Source organism: Rattus rattus, chromosome 4 (assembly GCF_011064425.1).
Source record: "Rattus rattus isolate New Zealand chromosome 4, Rrattus_CSIRO_v1, whole genome shotgun sequence".
Classification (NCBI taxonomy): Eukaryota; Metazoa; Chordata; class Mammalia; order Rodentia; family Muridae; genus Rattus; species Rattus rattus.
Genome location: NC_046157.1, coordinates 50,343,667 through 50,362,777, shown reverse-complemented (window position 1 = coordinate 50,362,777; position 19,111 = coordinate 50,343,667). Strand labels below are relative to the sequence as shown.

Genomic DNA, 19,111 nt, shown 5'->3' with positions numbered 1-19,111 from the left:
CCCTCAAGGGGTTAGAAAAGAAAGGGGTGCCTGCAAGGGTCCCTGTCCTAGTCAATAGGCCACGTCACCTATCTAAGCACATGCTTGCCCTGGAGGTTAACTATACAGGTAGTACAAATAAAATGCGCGAGGCTTGTGTGTGTGTGTGTGTGTGTGTGTGTGTGTGTGTGTGTGTCCCCGTCCGTCTGTCTGGGAGGGTGCAGGGGTGTGTGCACACCATTAATCCCAGACTTAGGGAGGCAGAAGCAGATGGATCTCTGAGTTTGAGGCCAGCCTGGTTTACAGAAAAGTTCCAGGACAGCCAGGGCTACACAGAGAAACCCCAGTCCAAAAAAAAAAAAAGAAAAAGAAAAAGAAAAGAAAAGAAAAGGAGCAAACGAAGAGAAAGAGGGAAAGCTGTGATCCTGCAGGAGTTCAGGAGAAAGGGAAGCATCCTGCTGAATGTACGTGGCCTCACTGGATGGCATGCCTACAAGAGCATGCACAGGGAAGAGGGCTGAGCTGATCTGTAACCAGGAAAGAAGCACAGGGAAAAGGCTCCCATCGACAGGCCTCCCAGCCCAAAGACACCACCACCAAAGCTGGGGAAATGCTGGATCTGCTGGACTGAGGAGGTGCCTCAGAGGGCCGGATGTACTGGGCATGTGCGGGATCTGGTGCTGCCACGTCAGTTAATGACAGACAGAACAGCGCATCGGATGCTGGGTGTGTGGCCCTGCCTCCCACCTCTTCTGCAATCCTGACACAAGTCTCATGGCCACTTGCCTGCAACGCTGGTGACGGGACTAGATCCATGACCTGGCCTTGTCGAAGCATATGGCTCCTCAGCTGGACTGAAGGACAGAAGAGAAACGCCTCTAGCAGCAAATGCAGAGGGGGGCGGGAGGTGGCCACATCCACTGGGCAGGGACCAGGGATGTTGATAAATGTCTAGCGTTTATATGACAACTCCCCACAAAGACTGATCTGGCCCAAAGTGTCCAAAACTGAGAGACTCTGCTGTGAAGCTCCCTCCCTGAACTAAGCTGGGTAAGCAAATGAAATCTTCTCAAATTCATTTTCAAGCTGTATTTAGGCGACTTCATACCAAAACCTGGATCCATTTGATAATCAGAGCCAGTCTTAATTCTCGTCTTTACGGTTTCCCAGTGACTGCAGCCCTCACATCGCCCCCACCCCACCCCTCGGGTCTTTTCTTGTTGCCGTGAATGCCAAGGCAAGCCAGCTGGGATACCTACCCCCGCCTAGTGGGCACGGTGTTTTCTGCTTCTCCTGCTGGGTTACATCACTACTAGATTTATTACGAAGATGAAGGCTACGAAATCGGACAGAGAAAGAGGAAGCTAAGCAGCCTGTAATAATACTTATTGGTTGATTTCAGTGGGGCAGGCTGGCAGCAGAGGCTGGAGGAGCAGTGACCCTGCCACACAGGAGACTGGAAGTCATTTAGAACCAAAAATGACATTCTAATCCCCGGACTCTGATGTGTGAGCCTGCTTCATATTGCCTTTTTTCTTCCGAGGGCAACACACTGCAGTATCAGATTTTATGGTAGTGTTGGGGTCAATTTAAACGGCGCAACAGGCAGATGTGCCATGGAACTCGGAAAAATGGGTTGCGACGTGCCGAATCAATTTTCTAGTACAAGTCTGTGCATAGAAGTGAGGGGGGAAAAAAACTCTTCAAAACTGAAACATGGCTCCAGGAAGTGGGGTTTTCAAGCCAATTTTTTGAGAATGCATGGTTGCTATAGTGACCATATTCGCAGAGGGAAAGATAAGAGGAACGTTTAGTGGGCACCCCCAAAACTAACCCATGTGGTCTGCAGCCTCACAGGAAACCTGTTGGCTCTGTGTGTGAACATCTGTCCTGCTGTCCAGATTTCTGCATTTCGAGCACTGTCTTAACAAATAATGGGCTTTAGAACAAAGAAGCAAGAGGGGGAGAGAGCTTAGGGAGTGAGACAGAGAGCTTAGGAGGTGAGTGCTGGCCGTGTGAGCATGCAGACCTGAATTCCCAGAACCCAAAGATAGATTCAGCAGCACGCATCTGTAACCCCGCACTCCTACAGAGATGGGAGGTAGAGACAGGAGGACCCCCAGAAGCTGGCTGCCCAGGTAGCCTGGCACAGGTCAGAGTGAGCCAGACTGTCTTACAAGGACTGTGCACATGCTGCCTCTGGCCTCCACACAAGAACCATGACATGTGCAGAGACGGGGAGAGATCTATTACGTCTGTGTGAGTGTTTGTGTGCCTGTATGTGTGTGCATGCAGTGCCTGTGGACCAGAAGACAGAGGCTGATCCCCTGTAAATGGAATCACAGAGGGTTGTGAGCAGCCATGTGGGTGCTGGGAATCAAACCCAAGTCCTCTGGAAGAGCAGCCAGTGTGCTTAACTGTTGATCCATCTCTCACCTAAGCACGTAGGTGTTAAACAACATAACAAATCGTAGGAGAACAGAGGCTGTGAAGCTCTGCCCAATGCTAAATGTGTACGTGACCAAGAGCGCCGCTAAAGGAGACAGGAGCTAGTCTCAAACTGCTACCCTCTGCCTTTGAACTTCTTGCATTAAACAAGGGCTTGATGATATTAACCACTGTGTGCTTTGAGGCAAGAAAATAAATTAACATATTTTTAGGAAGAGTGATACTAATAATGATTAAAATGAGAAAGAGTTTTCTGGCTGATCCTTGGTTAACCTGAAGGTTTAGCTAACCTTGCCGACTCCTGCCTTGGCCCCTCGATCACATTCCCTTTGACGGGAGAGGGTATTCACCAAAGCCCTCGGCCTTGCCTTGCACAGACCCTGGTAGAAACTCAGCCAAGAGTACTAACCACTAGCACTTAAAAGCTTGTGTGTGTGTGTGTGTGTGTGTGTGTGTGTGTGTGTGTGTGCACATATGACATGCACACACACAAGAGCACATAAGCTTACGTGTGGAGAACAAGGATCACCTCAGCTGCTGCTCCTCAGGCCTGGGCGTCCACCTTGGTTTTTGACACAGAGCCTCTCACTGGCCTGGAACTGTCCAATAAGGTACTCAGGTTGTCCAGCAAGCCCCAGGGGTTCCACTTCCCCAGCTTGGAGATTACAAACACACGCCACCACACCTGATTTCACGTGGATTCCAGGAAGTCACACTCAGGTCCTCATGCTCAAGAGGCAAGCATTTTGCTGCTGTGTTACTGTCCCAGCCCCTCCTGGGACCTCCCAGGCCTTAAAGAGCACACTGGGTCCCAAATATACCCCCAAAGCATCACATCAACACCACCCCAGTACCTGGCAGAGAACGGCTTCACCTCCATGGGTTCCGAAAGGCACATGCACAATCATTTTATCCTTGTCTTCATTCTCCAGGTGGCCCTGGAGCCGGCCGAGGCTCGGGCCTTCCTCATAAATGTAGCCGCTGCTCAGGACACTGAGCCGTACCTCACTCCCATCAGCCTTAGAGAAAACCAAGTTCTGGGCTGTGTTCCGTAGCACGTCTCTCCTGGCCACCCGAAGGTCACCGAAGGTGAAGGAGGAAGACAGGCCCAGCACCTTCCCTCCCTGAGAAAGATAGGCCATGAACCTGTGGTGTATGCCTTTGGGGATAGGGTCCCTGCTGGCAATGACTAACAGGAGGCAGTTGTCTGGCCACGGGTCCCTCAGAGCACTGTCTTCCAGCAGGTGGTAGAGAGTGTAGCTGTCCGTGTCCACACAGTCCGTCAGGACAGATCGCACCTGCTGGAGCTGGCCCAGGGCTTCCTCGGAACCAGAGCCCACGTACAGCAGGATGTTGGGCGCCTTTCCCGAGATGTTGACTCTCTTCCCTTTCCGTTCAGGGCAGAGTTCGCCCGCAGTACCCTCCACACTGCTGCTGCAATCACGGGGAAGATCTGGAATGTTCTCTGCAGACGCACATCGCACCGACTCGATGGTGCTGTTCTCAAGTTCCAAACACTCGTGGCAGCTGGACAGGTGAAGCTGACAGAGCTCAGTGGAGCCTGGCCCTGGATCTCCATCTGCAGCAGACTCACTTCCAGGGGCACAGCCTCTCCTCGGTGGGGAAGGGCCTTCACCAGCAGCCTTCCAGTCACCTTGACCAGCTTGCTCCATGACACCTTGCACAGGCTGGGCCCCCAGGGAAGCCTCTGGGCTCGGGAGTGGGGCCTGCACTTGTTTGTTGGAGGCCTTGCTGAGTTCCTTCAGAGCAGGGTCCTTTAAGTGAACTGCTAGAGCACAAATGGGAGAGGTCATTAGTCAACACTACTGATCAGAAACGTACTTCCTGTCCACCCCAACCCCGCACGTACTGACTGCATATATCTATCTACGGTGAGATCAAACCTGGTGGCTAAAACTGAAAGTAAGTAATGCCCTAAGTCATGGCTTTGGGAAGTCACGACAGCCCAGGGAGGAATCACTGTGGCCTCCCCCGAGCACGAAAACGCTCTCTGAAGTTACTTACAAACGATCTTCTGGGCTATCAGGCCGTTATCCATCTGGAGCCTGTCCTCCATGAAGGCCACCCCCAGCTTGCTGAAGTTGTCCACGCTTGCCTTAGCAATTAGTTGGTAGGGATCCCCGGGGCGGCAAGCTAACGGCAAACAGCAGTCCGACCATTTTACAACCTGAGGAGAGAGCGGGAGAGGGAGAAAGAGAAGCTGGAACGTCTCACATCTAAAATGACCAGACACACACTTCACCCTCAGACTTCTGAACACTAGGTCACAGTCAGACAGACAGACGTATCCAGTAGGTTACTAGATGTTGCCTTTGATTGGGAGCAAGGAGGTTTGGGCTCAGACATTCTATTCTGACCGGAAAAGAGTGATTGATTACTAAGCACAAAGCAGAACCCCGCCGTTTAATGTGTCTGGATGTGTGCCTGCTGTGGGACGCTTGCCTCTCTCACCAGCAGCACCAAGGAGGCTAAGGCCTGAGGCTCTCAACTTCAAAGCCGACATAAGCCACGTAGTGAGACCCTTCCTCAAAAACCAAAACAGAGGGCCAGAGGGATGGTTCTACAGTTAAGGACACTTGCTGCTTTTCCAGAAGACCTGGTTCGGTTCCCTGCAGCCACACGGTGACTGACGTCTATAACTCCAGGGATCTAATGCACCACTCCTCTGTGCAAGCAAAACACCCTTACGCATAAATTAAAAAATCCTATTAAAATAAAAAATAATATACTTTAGAAATAAATAAAGGTAAGCAAGGCCTCAGCTGCTTTAGACAGTGAAGGTAACAAGGACGTTCTCCAGACATAGGTAAACCTAACCTCCCTTTTGTGACAGGCACAGGACAGGAGAGTCCACAATACCCAATAATGTAAAGGAAACCTACCCACCAGCTATTTTCAAGCAGACGGGGGCCACTGCAAAATCTACACCATGGCACATCAGGCCTCCACCCCCAGGCTGTGGCTCCCTGTTGGTACGGTAGGTCCCAGGAATCCCAACCACCAAGCAGGTCCAGGCACCGGTTACCATGGGAAGACACCAGACAGTTCGCAATTCCACCACTAGAGGGCGAGAGACGCACGAGGAGAGAAACCTTCCAGTTTTGTATCAAAGCATCTCACACTCTCAGGATTCTCAGGGGGAGCCTGGCTGCAGGTCCAGACTCAGGCTCCACTCCCCGCCCTCCTTGGCCCTGAGCAAGCATCTGCACCACACAGCACCCTCTTCGTAAAGTCAGGAAGATGCCACCTCAGATCTGTGTGGCAATGAGATCAAAGAGAGCCTGGAATGCCGCAGGGGCTGCAGAGATACTCAGTCTCTAAGGGCACTCACTTCCTGCTATTTCTGAGGACTCATCTCCCTCTTCAGGTCTGATGCACATATACATAAATAAGTAAATTAATAATAATAACAACACTCTTTTACCGATAAAGGAGCAAAGCTTATGCTAAAGTCTTCAATTGGTGGGAGCTGTTTCTATCAGCGACCATGAGCACGACACTCTAAGATGCTACAGATAAGGCCACCAACCCTGATGACCTGAGTTCAACCCCCAGGGCCTGCACAGTGGGGGAGAGAACCAGCTCCTGCAAGACGTCCTCTGACCTCCACAGTACATGTGTGCACTCACACGCAGGCCCTCAAAGAGTAAATGTATTAAAGTAAAATTATAAAAAAGGAATTGGAGTCCAAGTGCATTGCTGGTAGAGATGCATAGCATAGTTCAGCATCTTCGAGAGTCATCTCAGGGTTCTTCAGAAGTTAAACGCTGTTACCACACGACCAAGCAATTCCATCTGAGCATGCACCGAAGAGAATTAAAAACAAGCCCTCACACACACACACACACAGAGAGCGTAAAAGCCCACAAGCTGTACATAATCCCCAAACCAAAAATAATCCTGCTGTCCCGTAGTAGGTGAAATGTGCAGAAGCACGTCCATGAACGGACACTTAGGCAGATGCTGAAGCTCTAAGGCAATACGGTCTCAGGCCAACTGTGAACAGCTTAAAAGATCCGATCTCAGGGTTTCTATCCCTGTGGGAAGCACCATGACCGAGGAGGGGAGGAGAGAGTTTGTCTGGCTTCCTCTTCCATGCCACATCATCATCAGAGGACGTCACAGGGTGGGAACTCACACAGGGCAGGAGCCTGGAGCGGGAGCAGACGCAGAGGCCATGAAGGGTGCTGCGGACTGGCTTGCTCCTCATGGCCTTCTTAGCCCACTTTTTACAGAACCCAGGACCACCTGCACAGGGAGGCTCTACCCACAATGCACTGGACCTTTCCACATCGATCACTGATTAAGAAAATGCCCTGCAGGCCAGCGAGTATGGAGGCATTTCCTCAGTTGAGGTTCCCTCCTCTCAGAGGCTCTAAGCCCGTGTCAAGATACCATAAGGCTGGCCAGGACAGATGCCAATAAGTAAAGGTCATATATGATGATCCTATGTATTTACATGTATATATGTATGTTTGTATGTATATGTATATATGTTATATTGGTATGCATGTATGATATGTATATGTGTGTAGGTATCTGCATGGTATGTATGTATGTGTATATATATGTATGATATATATATGTATGCATATATGTATGATGTGTATAGTATGTATGTGTATGTGTGTAGGCATCTGCATGGTATGTATGTATGTGTATATATATGTATGATATATATATATGTATGCATATATGTATGATGTGTATGTGTATGTGTGTATGTAGGATATATAGGATATGTATATATGACATGTGTGTATGTATATGTATGTATATATGTGTATGTATGTATATGTATGTGTGTATTATATATGATATGTCTATGTGTATATGATGTGTATGGACATGTATGTATGTATGATATTTATTATGGTATGTAAATTGTGTACGTATATGTATGTGTGTATATGTATATGTATGTATGTATATGTATGTGGGTGTTATGTATGATATGTATGCATATGTGTATGTGATGTGTATGTACATGTGTGTAATATATATGGTATGTATGTATATGTATGCAACATATCTAAAATGGGTAGATCCAAAGTTGGAAACATAGACTAGAGTTAGTAATGGGAGTGATGGGGACAGCTGGTGGGAAGACAGTTTCTTTCTGAGGCAAGGAAGGCTCTCTAGGTCACACAGGAATGATAACTGTAAAATACTGGGCACACATGTATCAGAAACCATTTAACTGGCTTATATATATTAGAAGGATGAGTCTTATGACATGTAAATTGTCTAACAATTGTGTGTGTGTGTGTGTGTGTGTGTGTGTGTGTGTGTGTGTGTCCACACACACTGCTTGCCTACAGAGAGTGGAAGAAGGCATCAGAGCTCCCTGCAGCTGAAGTTACAAGTGGCTGTGAACCCAACGTCAGCACTGTGCTGGAGGATCAGGAGCTTTTAACCACGGAGCCAGCTCTGCAATCCCAAACTCCAATGTTCTCAGGAAGAATGAAGCTGTTGGCTAGTTTCCACACTCTTCTAAAACAACCAACAAGAGACTGCACTTGAGCCCTGGAGCTGACTGATCTGAGTTTCTTGAACTGGTAAGATTGCCTCCCTGGAAGACCAGGGAGATTTAAATGGGAGGCTCCTTAAAGAGCCAGGCCCACTCGGGGTGATTATCCTGGAAGTCCTCAGAGCGATTTCTCCCAACAGAGGTGTTGTTAGCACTTCTTCTAGGCTCTGCCCAACAGTTACCTAGCAATAGCCAGGTACACTCCAGGCTTGCTATAAAGAGACTGCTTGGCCTCTCTTCCTTTTTTTTTTTTTCCTTTTCTTTTTTTTCCGGAGCTGGGGACCGAACCCAGGGCCTTTGGCTTCCTAGGCTGGCTTTTAACCTCTGCTCTTAATCCCCAACCCCTGCTTGGCCTCTCTAGCCTCTCTCTCTGACTCCTTTCCCTCTCTCTGGTCTCCTCTCTCCAAGTGTTCCCGGCTGGTCTCTTCCCTTCTTTCTCTTTCCTCTCTCCGTCCCTCTCTGCCCCTTTCTGTCCCACACTTCCTTCTCGCCCTGCCTCCCATCCCTAAGATAAATTTCATTTTATCCTAGACCCATGTATGGCTGGTACCTCAGGGAGGGATGCTTCAGCATGGGCCCATGAAGGCACCTCCTCCCGCCACATCATGGCAACGGTATCACAAAAGCAGGTGTAGAAAGGAAAGGGTCAGATATAACAGAGGTTTCTGGCCCTAAAACTCAATCTACCACGTGCAAGAAATTCTATTCCTTAGTATTTTAGAATTTAAACTGAACTGGGTTTTCCTTAGAGAAACAGCAACACAGAAGTGAATCGGCACCATGAGAAGACCGAGGAGGAACAGTGTAAGTACAGGACCCTGTGCGCGGAAACCGACACACACACGCAGAAAGAGAAACCCAAGAGTCTTCTAGGCAAACCCAGAGCCTCCCCCCACCTCATCACACACGGAGCCACGCATGGGCTTCACTCAGGTCCAAGCTGAGCGGAATCCAGTAGGCTTCCATATTTCAGAACTCACATCTTAGTTGGACACGATGGCTCACATCTGAAATCCCAATACTTAGGACTCTGAGGCAGGGGGTTGCCCTGTGTTCAAGGCTTTCTTGGGCTACAGAGGGAGACCCTGTTTTCAAAACCAAAAATGCACACACACACACACACACCAAACATGAGAGGTGGGGGAGGGGGAACCTGGGTGACTTGGACTCCAGGATACCAGCTGAAACGTGTCACAGACATTTTGCTGAGGCCATGCATGGCAGTGGGGCAGGGCTGTCTCTGGAGGGGCATGAATGCCTGGGTGGGCATTGATGAGGGTAAGTGGAGCCAAGCAAAGGAGCAGAGTAGGCCTGGCTCCCGAGGGAGGCCACTGGTGTCACGGATGTCAGCTGCTGCCAGCTGCACACAGCCAGGAAGCGCTCGGCCAACAGAGTTGCTCAAATGCCTCTGCACCTGCTTCAGGGAAAAGGAACCAATGATTAAATCCTCACACACCTCAGAAGGAAGAAGAAACAAAGGAAGTTGAGGACAGGAAAAGGCCACACGGGACAACACAGACACACCCCGATCGAGTTTCTCTCCTAAGTGTACGTCCTTTCTCTAGGAAGGGGTCTGTGAGCCACAGACCGTGCAAACCCCTCCGAGCAGTGCAGGAGCTCTGATCAAAGTGAGGCCTGGCTCTACCCACTGATACCTCACAGGGGTGGGGTCACCTTCCAGCCAGTAAAAGCAAACGGGACACTTCCAATGCGCACTGGGAGATGGAGACAAAGGGGTAGAGAAGAAAGGGGGAGCCGTGCACGAGGACAAAGATCAAAGCGAAGGGAGCTGAGCCCTGAGCATGGAATTTCTTCCCACACGCCGCTGGCAGAATCTGAAGCTCAGGCTCACAACGTCTGGCATCGAGCAAGGATTATCCACGGTATTTAATTAAGACTCCAGTCCGGGGAGCAGAGAGCGAGACAGCAGGCATACTTCTCCTGTGTGGCCCCTAAAAGCAGAAGGGGAGCAGAAGCTCAAAGCTGTTCAGGTGCCCATGGTGACGCTATGCTAATGTCAGTGACCCGCCATGGGTCTGCTTCCTGGCCATCTGAAATGCTCGCTGGAGAGGTTGCTAAAGGTCCTAGTAATCGGGGCATGGAGGTGAAGGCATGGAATCTCAAGACGTGGGAAGCAGGAGAAATACTAGTTTGAGGCCAGCCCAGGCTGTGTAGTGAGAGCCTGTCTCAAAATGTAACCAGTACCCAAAGCTGAGGCAGGAGGATTGCTACAAATGTGAGGCCAACCTCAGCTATCTAGAAACATCATGTCTCAAGAACATGAACAAAAGGGCAAAAACGAGAGGTCCCATGGTGACCATGGGTAGGTCCTTGGACGCTTCGTCCTGTCTCAGACTAACCCCTAACCCCACCCCACCCCCAATCAGGTGAACAACCCCTGACGCAGAGGCCTGGCAGAGTCCAGGGCAGAGTTCCAGTTCCCCACTAAAGGACATGTGGCCTTTTGGACTAGGCTGAAGTGGTTCTCAATCTGTGGGTCAAGACCCCTTTAGGGGTTGCATATCGGACATCCTGCATATCAGATATTTACACTAGGATTCATAAAGAAATTACCATTATAACGTAGCAATGAAATAGCTTTACGGTTGAGGGTCACCACAGCATGTGTTTGCCACACAGTAAACAGTAAAGCATACTCACAAACTAGTAAACTCCATGTATTTATCTTTTTAGAAGTTTTTTATGTGTATGGGAGTTTCACCTGCATGCATGTTTGTGTGCCACATGCATGCCTGGTGCCCTCAGAGGCCAAAACAGGACATCAGATATCCCGGCCTGGAGTTACAGATGGCTGTAAGTGCTGAGAATCGAACCTGGGTCCTCTGGAAGAGTAGCCAGCCCTCTTTAACCACTGAGTCACCCCTCCAGCCCCCATACCTATTTTATGATAGAGTATCATAAACCTGTAAGACATACTCAGGACAGACAAACGGGACCTGAGTGTGCCGGATTGGACATAGGATAGAACGAGAATCTGCCCAGAGACAGGGAGTCATGGATGACCAAGTGTGGTCGGCAATCTTCATGGTCAACTTGATCAAATTTAAGGGCACCTCGGAAACACATCCCTAGGCTTATCAACTGAGGAGGGAACTCCCACCCAAAACTCAAGGGGCTCCATCCCATGGGTGAGGGACCCAGGCTGAACGGGAAGCAAAACTCAGCATTCCTCAGTCTCTCTGCCCCAGCCTGCAGCCTCAGGACCCTCCAGCCTCACCCCTCCCTGCCACTGTGATCAAAGCAACCCCTTCCCTTAAATTCTTTCTCACTGGATATTTGGTCACAGCACCAAGAACACAAATCATGCTACATCTAGATGTGAAGTCATCACCTTCAAACCATCCACTCTCTAAAACCCCAGGGATGCTCTTCGGGAAACACAGATAAATGACAACAGTGGCGCCCGAGCAGAAGGCTGCAGAGCCACGGCCACTGCAGGAACGCATGCCATATCATTACAACATTACATCATTACAACATTACATCATTACAACATTACATCATTACAACATTACATCATTACAACATTACATCATTACAACACTGCAGGAACGCATGCCACATCATTACAACAGAGCAGCAGCACTGGCTTCCGGCACCTTCCTTCCATCTGCTGAGCCAGGCAACCTCTGGGTGGCAGGAACGGCTGACACGGCAGAGAGGGACTACACAGCCTAAGCTCCAAGCACGTGGTCCTTCCCTCATGGCTACCTGATCCAAAATGTTGTTCCACCCCAGACCTCTCCTCCTTTCTCAGTGATCACTGAACTGATGTGAACACCTTAACTTCTGCCAGCCTGTTTTGTGACCACTGGGGCAGCAGAGGCAGACGGACCTCTGTGAGTTCAAGGCCAGTCTGCTCTACTAGACAGTACCTCAGATAGCTAATGGGAGACAACTAGTGCACACCCATATCTGTGTTCCCTCCTCTCCTGAAGTGACAGAACTCCCAGTCTTTGCTGAACCCAGGGTCTAGTGAGGGACTGGAGTTCTCATCCTCCCCTGTAGTAAGGAGAATGAGTGTCTAAACTCTGGGCGGCTGGACGGGAGCAGCAACAGCCCAGGCAATCTGTGGACCACGGTGTCCAAGAGGAAGCTGGCCATCTTCCACTTCTCTCCCGTCCCCTATCCTGAGGGCTACAATGTATGTGAAATCCCTGGCAGAGCGTCAGCACAGCAGGGGCCAGAAGCTGCATCTGACCTGGGGTGACAGAGAAACAAAGCAAAAGAGAACTGGTTTCCTCACTGGAGAGAGGTTTACTTTTGCCTGCCTGGGTCACAAAGTCACTACTGGTCTCTTTGTTACAGCAGCTGTCCCATGCAGTACAGCAACCTTGTCACTTAAGAGGCAGCGTGTCCTTAACCCCATTGTGATGTGTGATTAAGTAACGATTTGGGGAATTAAAACCTATAGCAGCTAGGGGCTGAGGGTGTCCCTCCACGGTGGAGCAACTGTTTACTGACGCCAGGCCCTGTATTCAATACCCAGCTCCAAAAACAAAGAAGTCGGCATGGTTACATCTTAATGTCTCAAGAGAATCCACAGACATTTGATATCTTATTACAATGCTTTAAAACCCTTAGCTTTGGTGTGTTGTATTTTTTTTTTCCTAAGTCGAAATTTTATTAAATTTACACATAATACTTTAGGTTGCCCAAGGCTCTTACTTCCCATTAATCATGGTGTCTTAGTTGGATTTCTATTGCTGTGATAAAACACCAGGACCAGAAGCATCTTGGGAGGAGAGGGTCTCCTTGGCTTAAAGGTCACGGCCTACCATCAGCGGAAGCCAAGGCAGGAAACGAAAGCAGGAACCTGGAGCAGGAGCTGAAGCAGAGCCATGGAGGGTGCTGTGTGCTGTCCCTGGCTTGCTCCCCCTGGCCTGCTCAGCTTGCTTTCTTGTGGCACCAGATTACCTGCTCAGGGCTGGCACCACCCACAGTGAGCAGGCCCCTTCCACAATCGTGAATTGAGCAAATCCCTACAGGCTTGCCCGCCCGGAAATCAGACGGAGGGATTTTTTCAGTTGCGGTTCCCTCTTCGCAGATGACTCTAGCTTGTGTCACGGGGATGAAGATCTAATAAGGACAGGTGACCGCCTGAGGCTGATCTCTGTGACCCACGTGGTGGAAGCAGAGAGCTGGCTCCCTCAAGGTGTCCTCTGAGCCCACACATGCTATGGCATATGCACACATACACAAATAAATAAATGAAGTAAGAATACAGATAAAAGTAAATACCCAAAGAAGAATACACAAGCACATCACACAAACTTTTCAGAGATAAAAAGAAAAAAAACTTGAAGTAAATATAAGGAATTTTATGTGGTTTGACTAAATAAATGATCATTTGCCTTTTGTTTTGAAAATAATTCTTTAAAAGGTACATATATAAACAGTCATTTCTAGGGGTTGGGGATTTAGCTCAGTGGTAGAGCGCTTGTCTAGCAAGCGCAAGGCCCTGAGTTCGGTCCCCAGCTCCGAGAAAAAAAAAAAAAAAAAAAAAAACCCAGTCATTTCTATGTACAAAACTACTCAAGTTCATTCAAATGAGAGGCCTCAGTAGTTGTTTTCCAGACACCGAAGGAGCTGACTCCAGTCAGTCACAGGTGCTGCTGGCTAGACTCCCCTTAACAAAACCTGTTCTGTCAACAATGGAGGCACGGGGCTCTGAGCATCAGATGTGATGGATGAGGTAAAATATCTCCAGGGGCTCTGTAGGGCACATCACCTTTGCCATTGGACGCAGTCATCGCAGTCATCGACTCTCTTGGATGCTGGCCTCCATTTACACACAGTCCTCACTCTCCTCTCCTGTCTCCAGGTCCCCACTTCTCACCCAGGCCTCAGGTGCTGTCTCCCTCCCCTTCCCTCTCCTCCCAGCAGATAATTTCACAAACTAGGGATCATCCCACAAACCCTGAGTGCAGCAGGGCAGCAGAATATTGAAGGGCAGGCAAGAGGTGGGGGAGGGGGGAGGGAGTATTAGGGAGTAGGGGGGAATTGGGGAGGATGGGAGGCAGGGACAAGTGAGAACAGGAAGCCAAGCCTGGTTCACCACAGACAGGGTGCAGGGCAAGGAGACCCTCAGGCCAAGAAGAGTCAAACTACCCCACCTGAGGACAAGGACTGAATCTCAGGGGCAGGTTACCACCAATACTTAAGCAAGAGTGTCCCAGCCGGGTGTCTCCAGGACCAGAACTCGGTCCATCCAGCGGAAAACCAAAGAAGGGCCACAAGATAAGGCAGGAGAATGCTGCCCCAGCTTAAACATCTGAAGGCTAAGAAGGCGAAACAGGGCGCCTTGGAAACAAAGGGGAGCTGTGTCATCAAACTTGTTACATACAAGTGGGAGGGAGGAGGAAGTGTCTCTCTGTGTGTCTGTCTCTCCTGTCTCCCTGTCTCTGCCTCCCTGTCTCTCTCTGTCTCTGTCTCCTTTAAACAACAAGTTTTGAACCTGTGACTGAGTTTGAAATATTTTCAGTGTGCTCCACACAAGCTATCAAGGAAAAAGGTAGTTATGTAAACCAGCTACTTGAGGTGCCGGGAAAGGAAGAGATTACGGGGATGGACCAGTCCACCTGGGACACTGTTGCCCAGAAATGCTGAAAGACGGTTCAGTAGGTAAAGGCACTTGCCAGTGCTGACAACCTGAGATGGACCCGGGCTCACCATAGAGGACAGAACTGGCTCATGGCAGTCATCAACTCTCGGGTGCTGGCCTCCATTTACACACATCTATACCCAATCCATCGGTCAACCAGTAAGTGTAAATGGAACAAAATTATACAAAGTTAAAAAGAGGGGCTGGAGAACTGGCTCCAGCAGTAAGGTGCTCCCCATGTTTGCATGAGGACCTGAGTATAAACCCTAATGCCAAGCCAAGCCAGGAGTGGGGAGCAAACACTCTAGGGAGTGGAGACTGGCGTACGGGTGAGCCCCAGGTCCCAGGACCAGACCCTGTCTCAAAAACAAGGCAGAGAATCTGAAGATATCTGAGGTGGGCCATGACCACCACATCCACCCATATGTACAAACACTCACACAAATGCAGGTACATGCACAGACAAACAGACGAGAGTAATTTTACTAGTACGTTTTATATAACCCAGTATATCCCAAAAGAAGGAAAGCTACACAAAAGTCCAGGAAAGATCACTCATTAAAAAATAAGCAGACCAGTTAATAATAATAATAATAATAATAATAATAATAATAATAATAATAATAATAATAATGGCAACAACAATATAAACAAACAAAAACAAAAGCCCACTTGGGTTTGGACTGAAACACGTCCTTAAGATACACAAGTAGGGATTGGAGAGATGGCTCAGAGGTTAAGAGCACTGACTGCTCTTCCAGAGGTCCTGAGTTCAATTCCCAGCAACCACATGGTGGCTCACAACCATCTGTAATGAGATCCAATGCCCTCTGCTGGTGTGTCTGAGTGACAGTGTACTCACATACATAAAATAAATAAATCTTAAAAAAAAGACACAGAAGTAGGACATGTCACTCACGGTTTCTGAAGACAATGGCTCCTGGAAACTGGTGCCTTGTACCCAAATGCTTTCTGTCACAAATGCTATATGTTCTGCCTCAAGTATGAAGGGGGACACGAGAAACAGGGCCCATTTGTTCAAGTCATCAACAGACTACAAATAAGGAAAGAAAGAAAGGAGGAGTCAGTGTCATCTCCCACATGTGTCACTTGGGTCAGCGTGCCTGGCATGCCCTCCCCTGGCTCCTTCCCAGTGCCGCAGGCCCCTTCAACCCTGGCTTCTTGTCTGGCAATGCTGTTTAAACAGCCATGTGGGTCTGGTTCGAAAGAATGTCAAAGTCTCTGGACATCTGTTTCCAAGGGAGTCACCCTGACCAGTTCTCCTTACAGCCTAAGGTACGTGAGCTTTCCAAATCGTACCTGGAAGGACGCACGGTTAATGGTGAGGTGTGTGCCTGGCAACTTCTGACAGTGGCACAACCAAAGCCAGAGACTGGAGCTACCTCAGGAGAGAGCCTTTCCCACATGCAGACGTGACAAGGCATGCTTTGAAGGAAATTGCACCCAGTCAGGAATTCATTGGAGCTTTTAGGAGTGGGTTAGAGACCAGACCGGTTAGCCGAGCAGACATGTCCAGCCATTTTTACCTGTGGGGTTTACATCTGTGGGTTCTTGTCATGGAACCCTAAACCACACTGTATAATAACCATTTACAGATTTTGCTCTGCATTAAGTATTGAAGTAACCAAGACATGACTCAAATACGGGAGGACCCACACAGAATGCAAACACCATGTTGTTTATGCAAGGGACTGACTGGGCCATCCTCAGGTGCTCTCTTGTTTTAGGCCAGCTATCAACCTCAAAAATTCACTTCCTTCATTTTCAGATTTCTGGAAGGAATGCAATTTGATTTTAAAAGGTTTTAGACTACTAAAAACAAAGGGACACCAGAGCAGAAACCTCAGAGTCACAGCCCTGAACCCAGAAAGACACGGTAGGGATGTGTGGGCAAAGCTCAAGTTATGGGACAGGCAGGAGTACACTGAGGGATAGATATCCACAGGCTGGGGTTCTGAAGCAGGGAAGAGCCAAGCAATTGAGTTAGCATAGTTAGAAAGCCGAGGTCACGAAATGTTCAAAGTTTCTAGGAAATTTTCTTTGGCAAATGCTCTACTCTGATATAAATCCCATAGGCTTTGTTTTAAATAATCAGCTTAGAGACTGCCACAGTAGAAAACTCCACCATCGCTTACTCTTCTCTGTGATCTCTCAAACGGTTTAAGAGAACTGAAGCCAGATGTTCTAAGAGGGGCAGCGTCTGTGTGCATTGCACACGCCTCACTCCAGGTGGTACAAGTCACGTCTAGTCCTGTAGCTGTAAGCTTGGGAAACCTAAGAAAACTCAGTGTGTTGGTCACACTGTATTCTTTAGGTTTATTTAATTGTATGTGTATGTGCATCACCTGCATTCCTTGGACTCTCTGGAACTGGAGTTCCAGATGGTTATGGGGACTTGGAACTAACTGGACATGGGTGCTCTGCAAGAGCAACAAGTGTTCTTAACCACTGAGCCATCCTCAATCCCTACACTGTATTTTTTAGAGTGTTGTCTGTGTTAGGTCCCTGGAAGCACGATTACCCCCATTCCTAAGCAGCTCACTTTGCCCTGAAGTAAGATAATGATTCTCGTGTGGGTGTTGTGGTTTGACATCTGTGAAAAAAACTGTTTAGTGCTTAAAGTGAGACAGAAGGAAGAGGAAAGGGCAAGAGACCATTGAAAAGCAAAACACTGTGTGATGTTCACAGAAACAAGTGATGTCCAGAAGTACACGGTAGGAAGTGCACTGTGAAGTCAGGTTCCCAGCCTGCAGCCGGCCTGTGCAAATGGTCAGTGCCCCCTTTCCAGAAAGGGGCAGCGGCCATCACCCTCGGACGGGACCAGAAGCTAGCCCACCGAAACTCTAGGTGCCACGAGGGATGTCCCTGCTACAGCTGCAGGACCGGAGACACGAGGGAGTGGCAACTGGCCCACGGCCAACAGCGCGCTGCAGGGCTTCCCAGGCTCCAGTGCACGCGTGGGCTGTGCGAGCCGGGCTGCAATACTGCCGCCGTGCCCGATCTACGCGGCGCCCCCGCCCGCCGCCCACCTGGCTCTCGCCGACGCAGAAGACGCGGCCGCCGCGGCTCAGGCACACGCGCGCGCCCCCGGGCTGCGCGGCCGCGCGGCAGAAGGTGAAGGAGCAGCGCGAGGCGCGCAGCCGCCGCACCGTGGAGAGCACCAGTGCGGCCGGCCGGCGCCCCCAGCGCGCCCACAGGTACAGGTAGCACAGCGTGATGAGCATGGCCGGCGCCGGCGCCCGCGCCCCGGCCTGCGCCAGGCCCCGCCCCGGCCGGAAGCGAGGCTTGGGGAGGGGGTGGAGTGCGCCTGCGCTACAGGATGGGGGCTGAGGGCGGGGCGGGTATGCTGAGCAGGGAAGGATGCAGAGGAAGGATGCGCTAGAGGTGAAGGATGCGGGCTGGGTAGCATCTGGGGGCAGGAGGGCTGGACCATGGACAGGGTGCCTCGAGTAAAAGAGGCTATGGGAACGGAAAGGGCGGACTAGGACTGAAGATGGCACTGGAAGAGAGGCCACTGTCTGGTCTCAGGAGGCTGGCTTTACCGAGGGAGGTGGAGAGCCAGGAGATTGGAGGTGTGCTCTAGAGATGGAGAGACCTGGGCTGCAAAACTAGAGTGAACTGGGGAGGTAAGAGAGACTGTGCTAGGGACATACAGGGACAGGGGCAGAGTAGTGAGGGACTGGGAACGTATTGGAGGGGGGTATGGGAGGGGGTTGGGGGTGCGGGGAGGCGCCAGGTTTTTTTTGGGGGGGGGGGAGAATGGATAGCCTGATCAAGTCAAAGTCCAACCTCCTTTCCTTGAGAGTGGGAATGAGTAAGGCACTAGGCCTAAGTTTATGTCAACAGCCAGTATTTGCTGACTATCAACACATTACAAATCAGAGAACTGACAGCCTCTACCCGGCCCAGTTGGAATATTAGTGAGGCCATTTTATTAGACTAGGATTACTAGGTTAATTACATGAATTCATGTGAAGCACCAAAAAAGACAAATGGGGTATTCCCACTACATATCTGTTACCAGTTTAACTGAGCGTCCTGAGCCCGGTGGAAGGAGGGAACATCAGTTATGGTTCCCAGAGGTCCTGTCCCAGGGGAAGCACACAATTCTCCCCTCGATTAAAACCAGCAGTTTTCTTCCCTGGAGCCTCTCATCCACAATAACTCTGAACAAACAATTTCTAGTTGCTTGCTGTCCTGACCCTTGTCCCCTCACTGTAAACAAGCAGCAAAACGTGTTAAGAACAATCAGATGTGCCACTCCCATGTCTTGCCTAATCTGAGGATAGATTTTTTTTAAAGTACACTGGCCGTGGATCTGCCTATTTAAAATGGCCACTCACTCTGGAGTAGTGGCTCACACCTTTAATCACAGCACTTGAGAGGCAAAGGCAGGTCAGTCTGTGGGTGAGTCCAGGAAGAAATGACACACGTCACTGAGGACAGGACAGTGAGCTGTATTGAAAGGAAGGCAGTCTGCTTTCTCC

The 19,111-nt window shown here is 49.7% G+C and overlaps 1 protein-coding gene across 2 annotated transcripts; it reads right to left on the bottom strand.

Moving 5' to 3' along the window:
- Positions 1-3,150: 3,150 nt before the first annotated feature.
- LOC116898966 (biotin--protein ligase-like) lies at positions 3,151-17,884 on the bottom strand. 2 transcript variants are annotated; one of them, XM_032900391.1, is made up of 4 exons: positions 17,654-17,884; positions 15,523-15,657; positions 4,453-4,615; positions 3,151-4,213 (listed from the first exon to the last, which is right to left on the bottom strand). In XM_032900391.1, the coding sequence occupies exons 1-4, from the start codon at positions 17,846-17,848 to the stop codon at positions 3,264-3,266; spliced, it is 1,443 nt and encodes a 480-aa protein (XP_032756282.1). In that variant the 5' UTR covers positions 17,849-17,884; the 3' UTR covers positions 3,151-3,263. The 2 variants fall into 2 exon arrangements, with proteins under 2 accessions (XP_032756282.1, XP_032756281.1); XM_032900390.1 differs by having other exon boundaries at positions 3,152-4,216.
- Between the last annotated feature and the right edge of the window lie 1,227 nt (positions 17,885-19,111).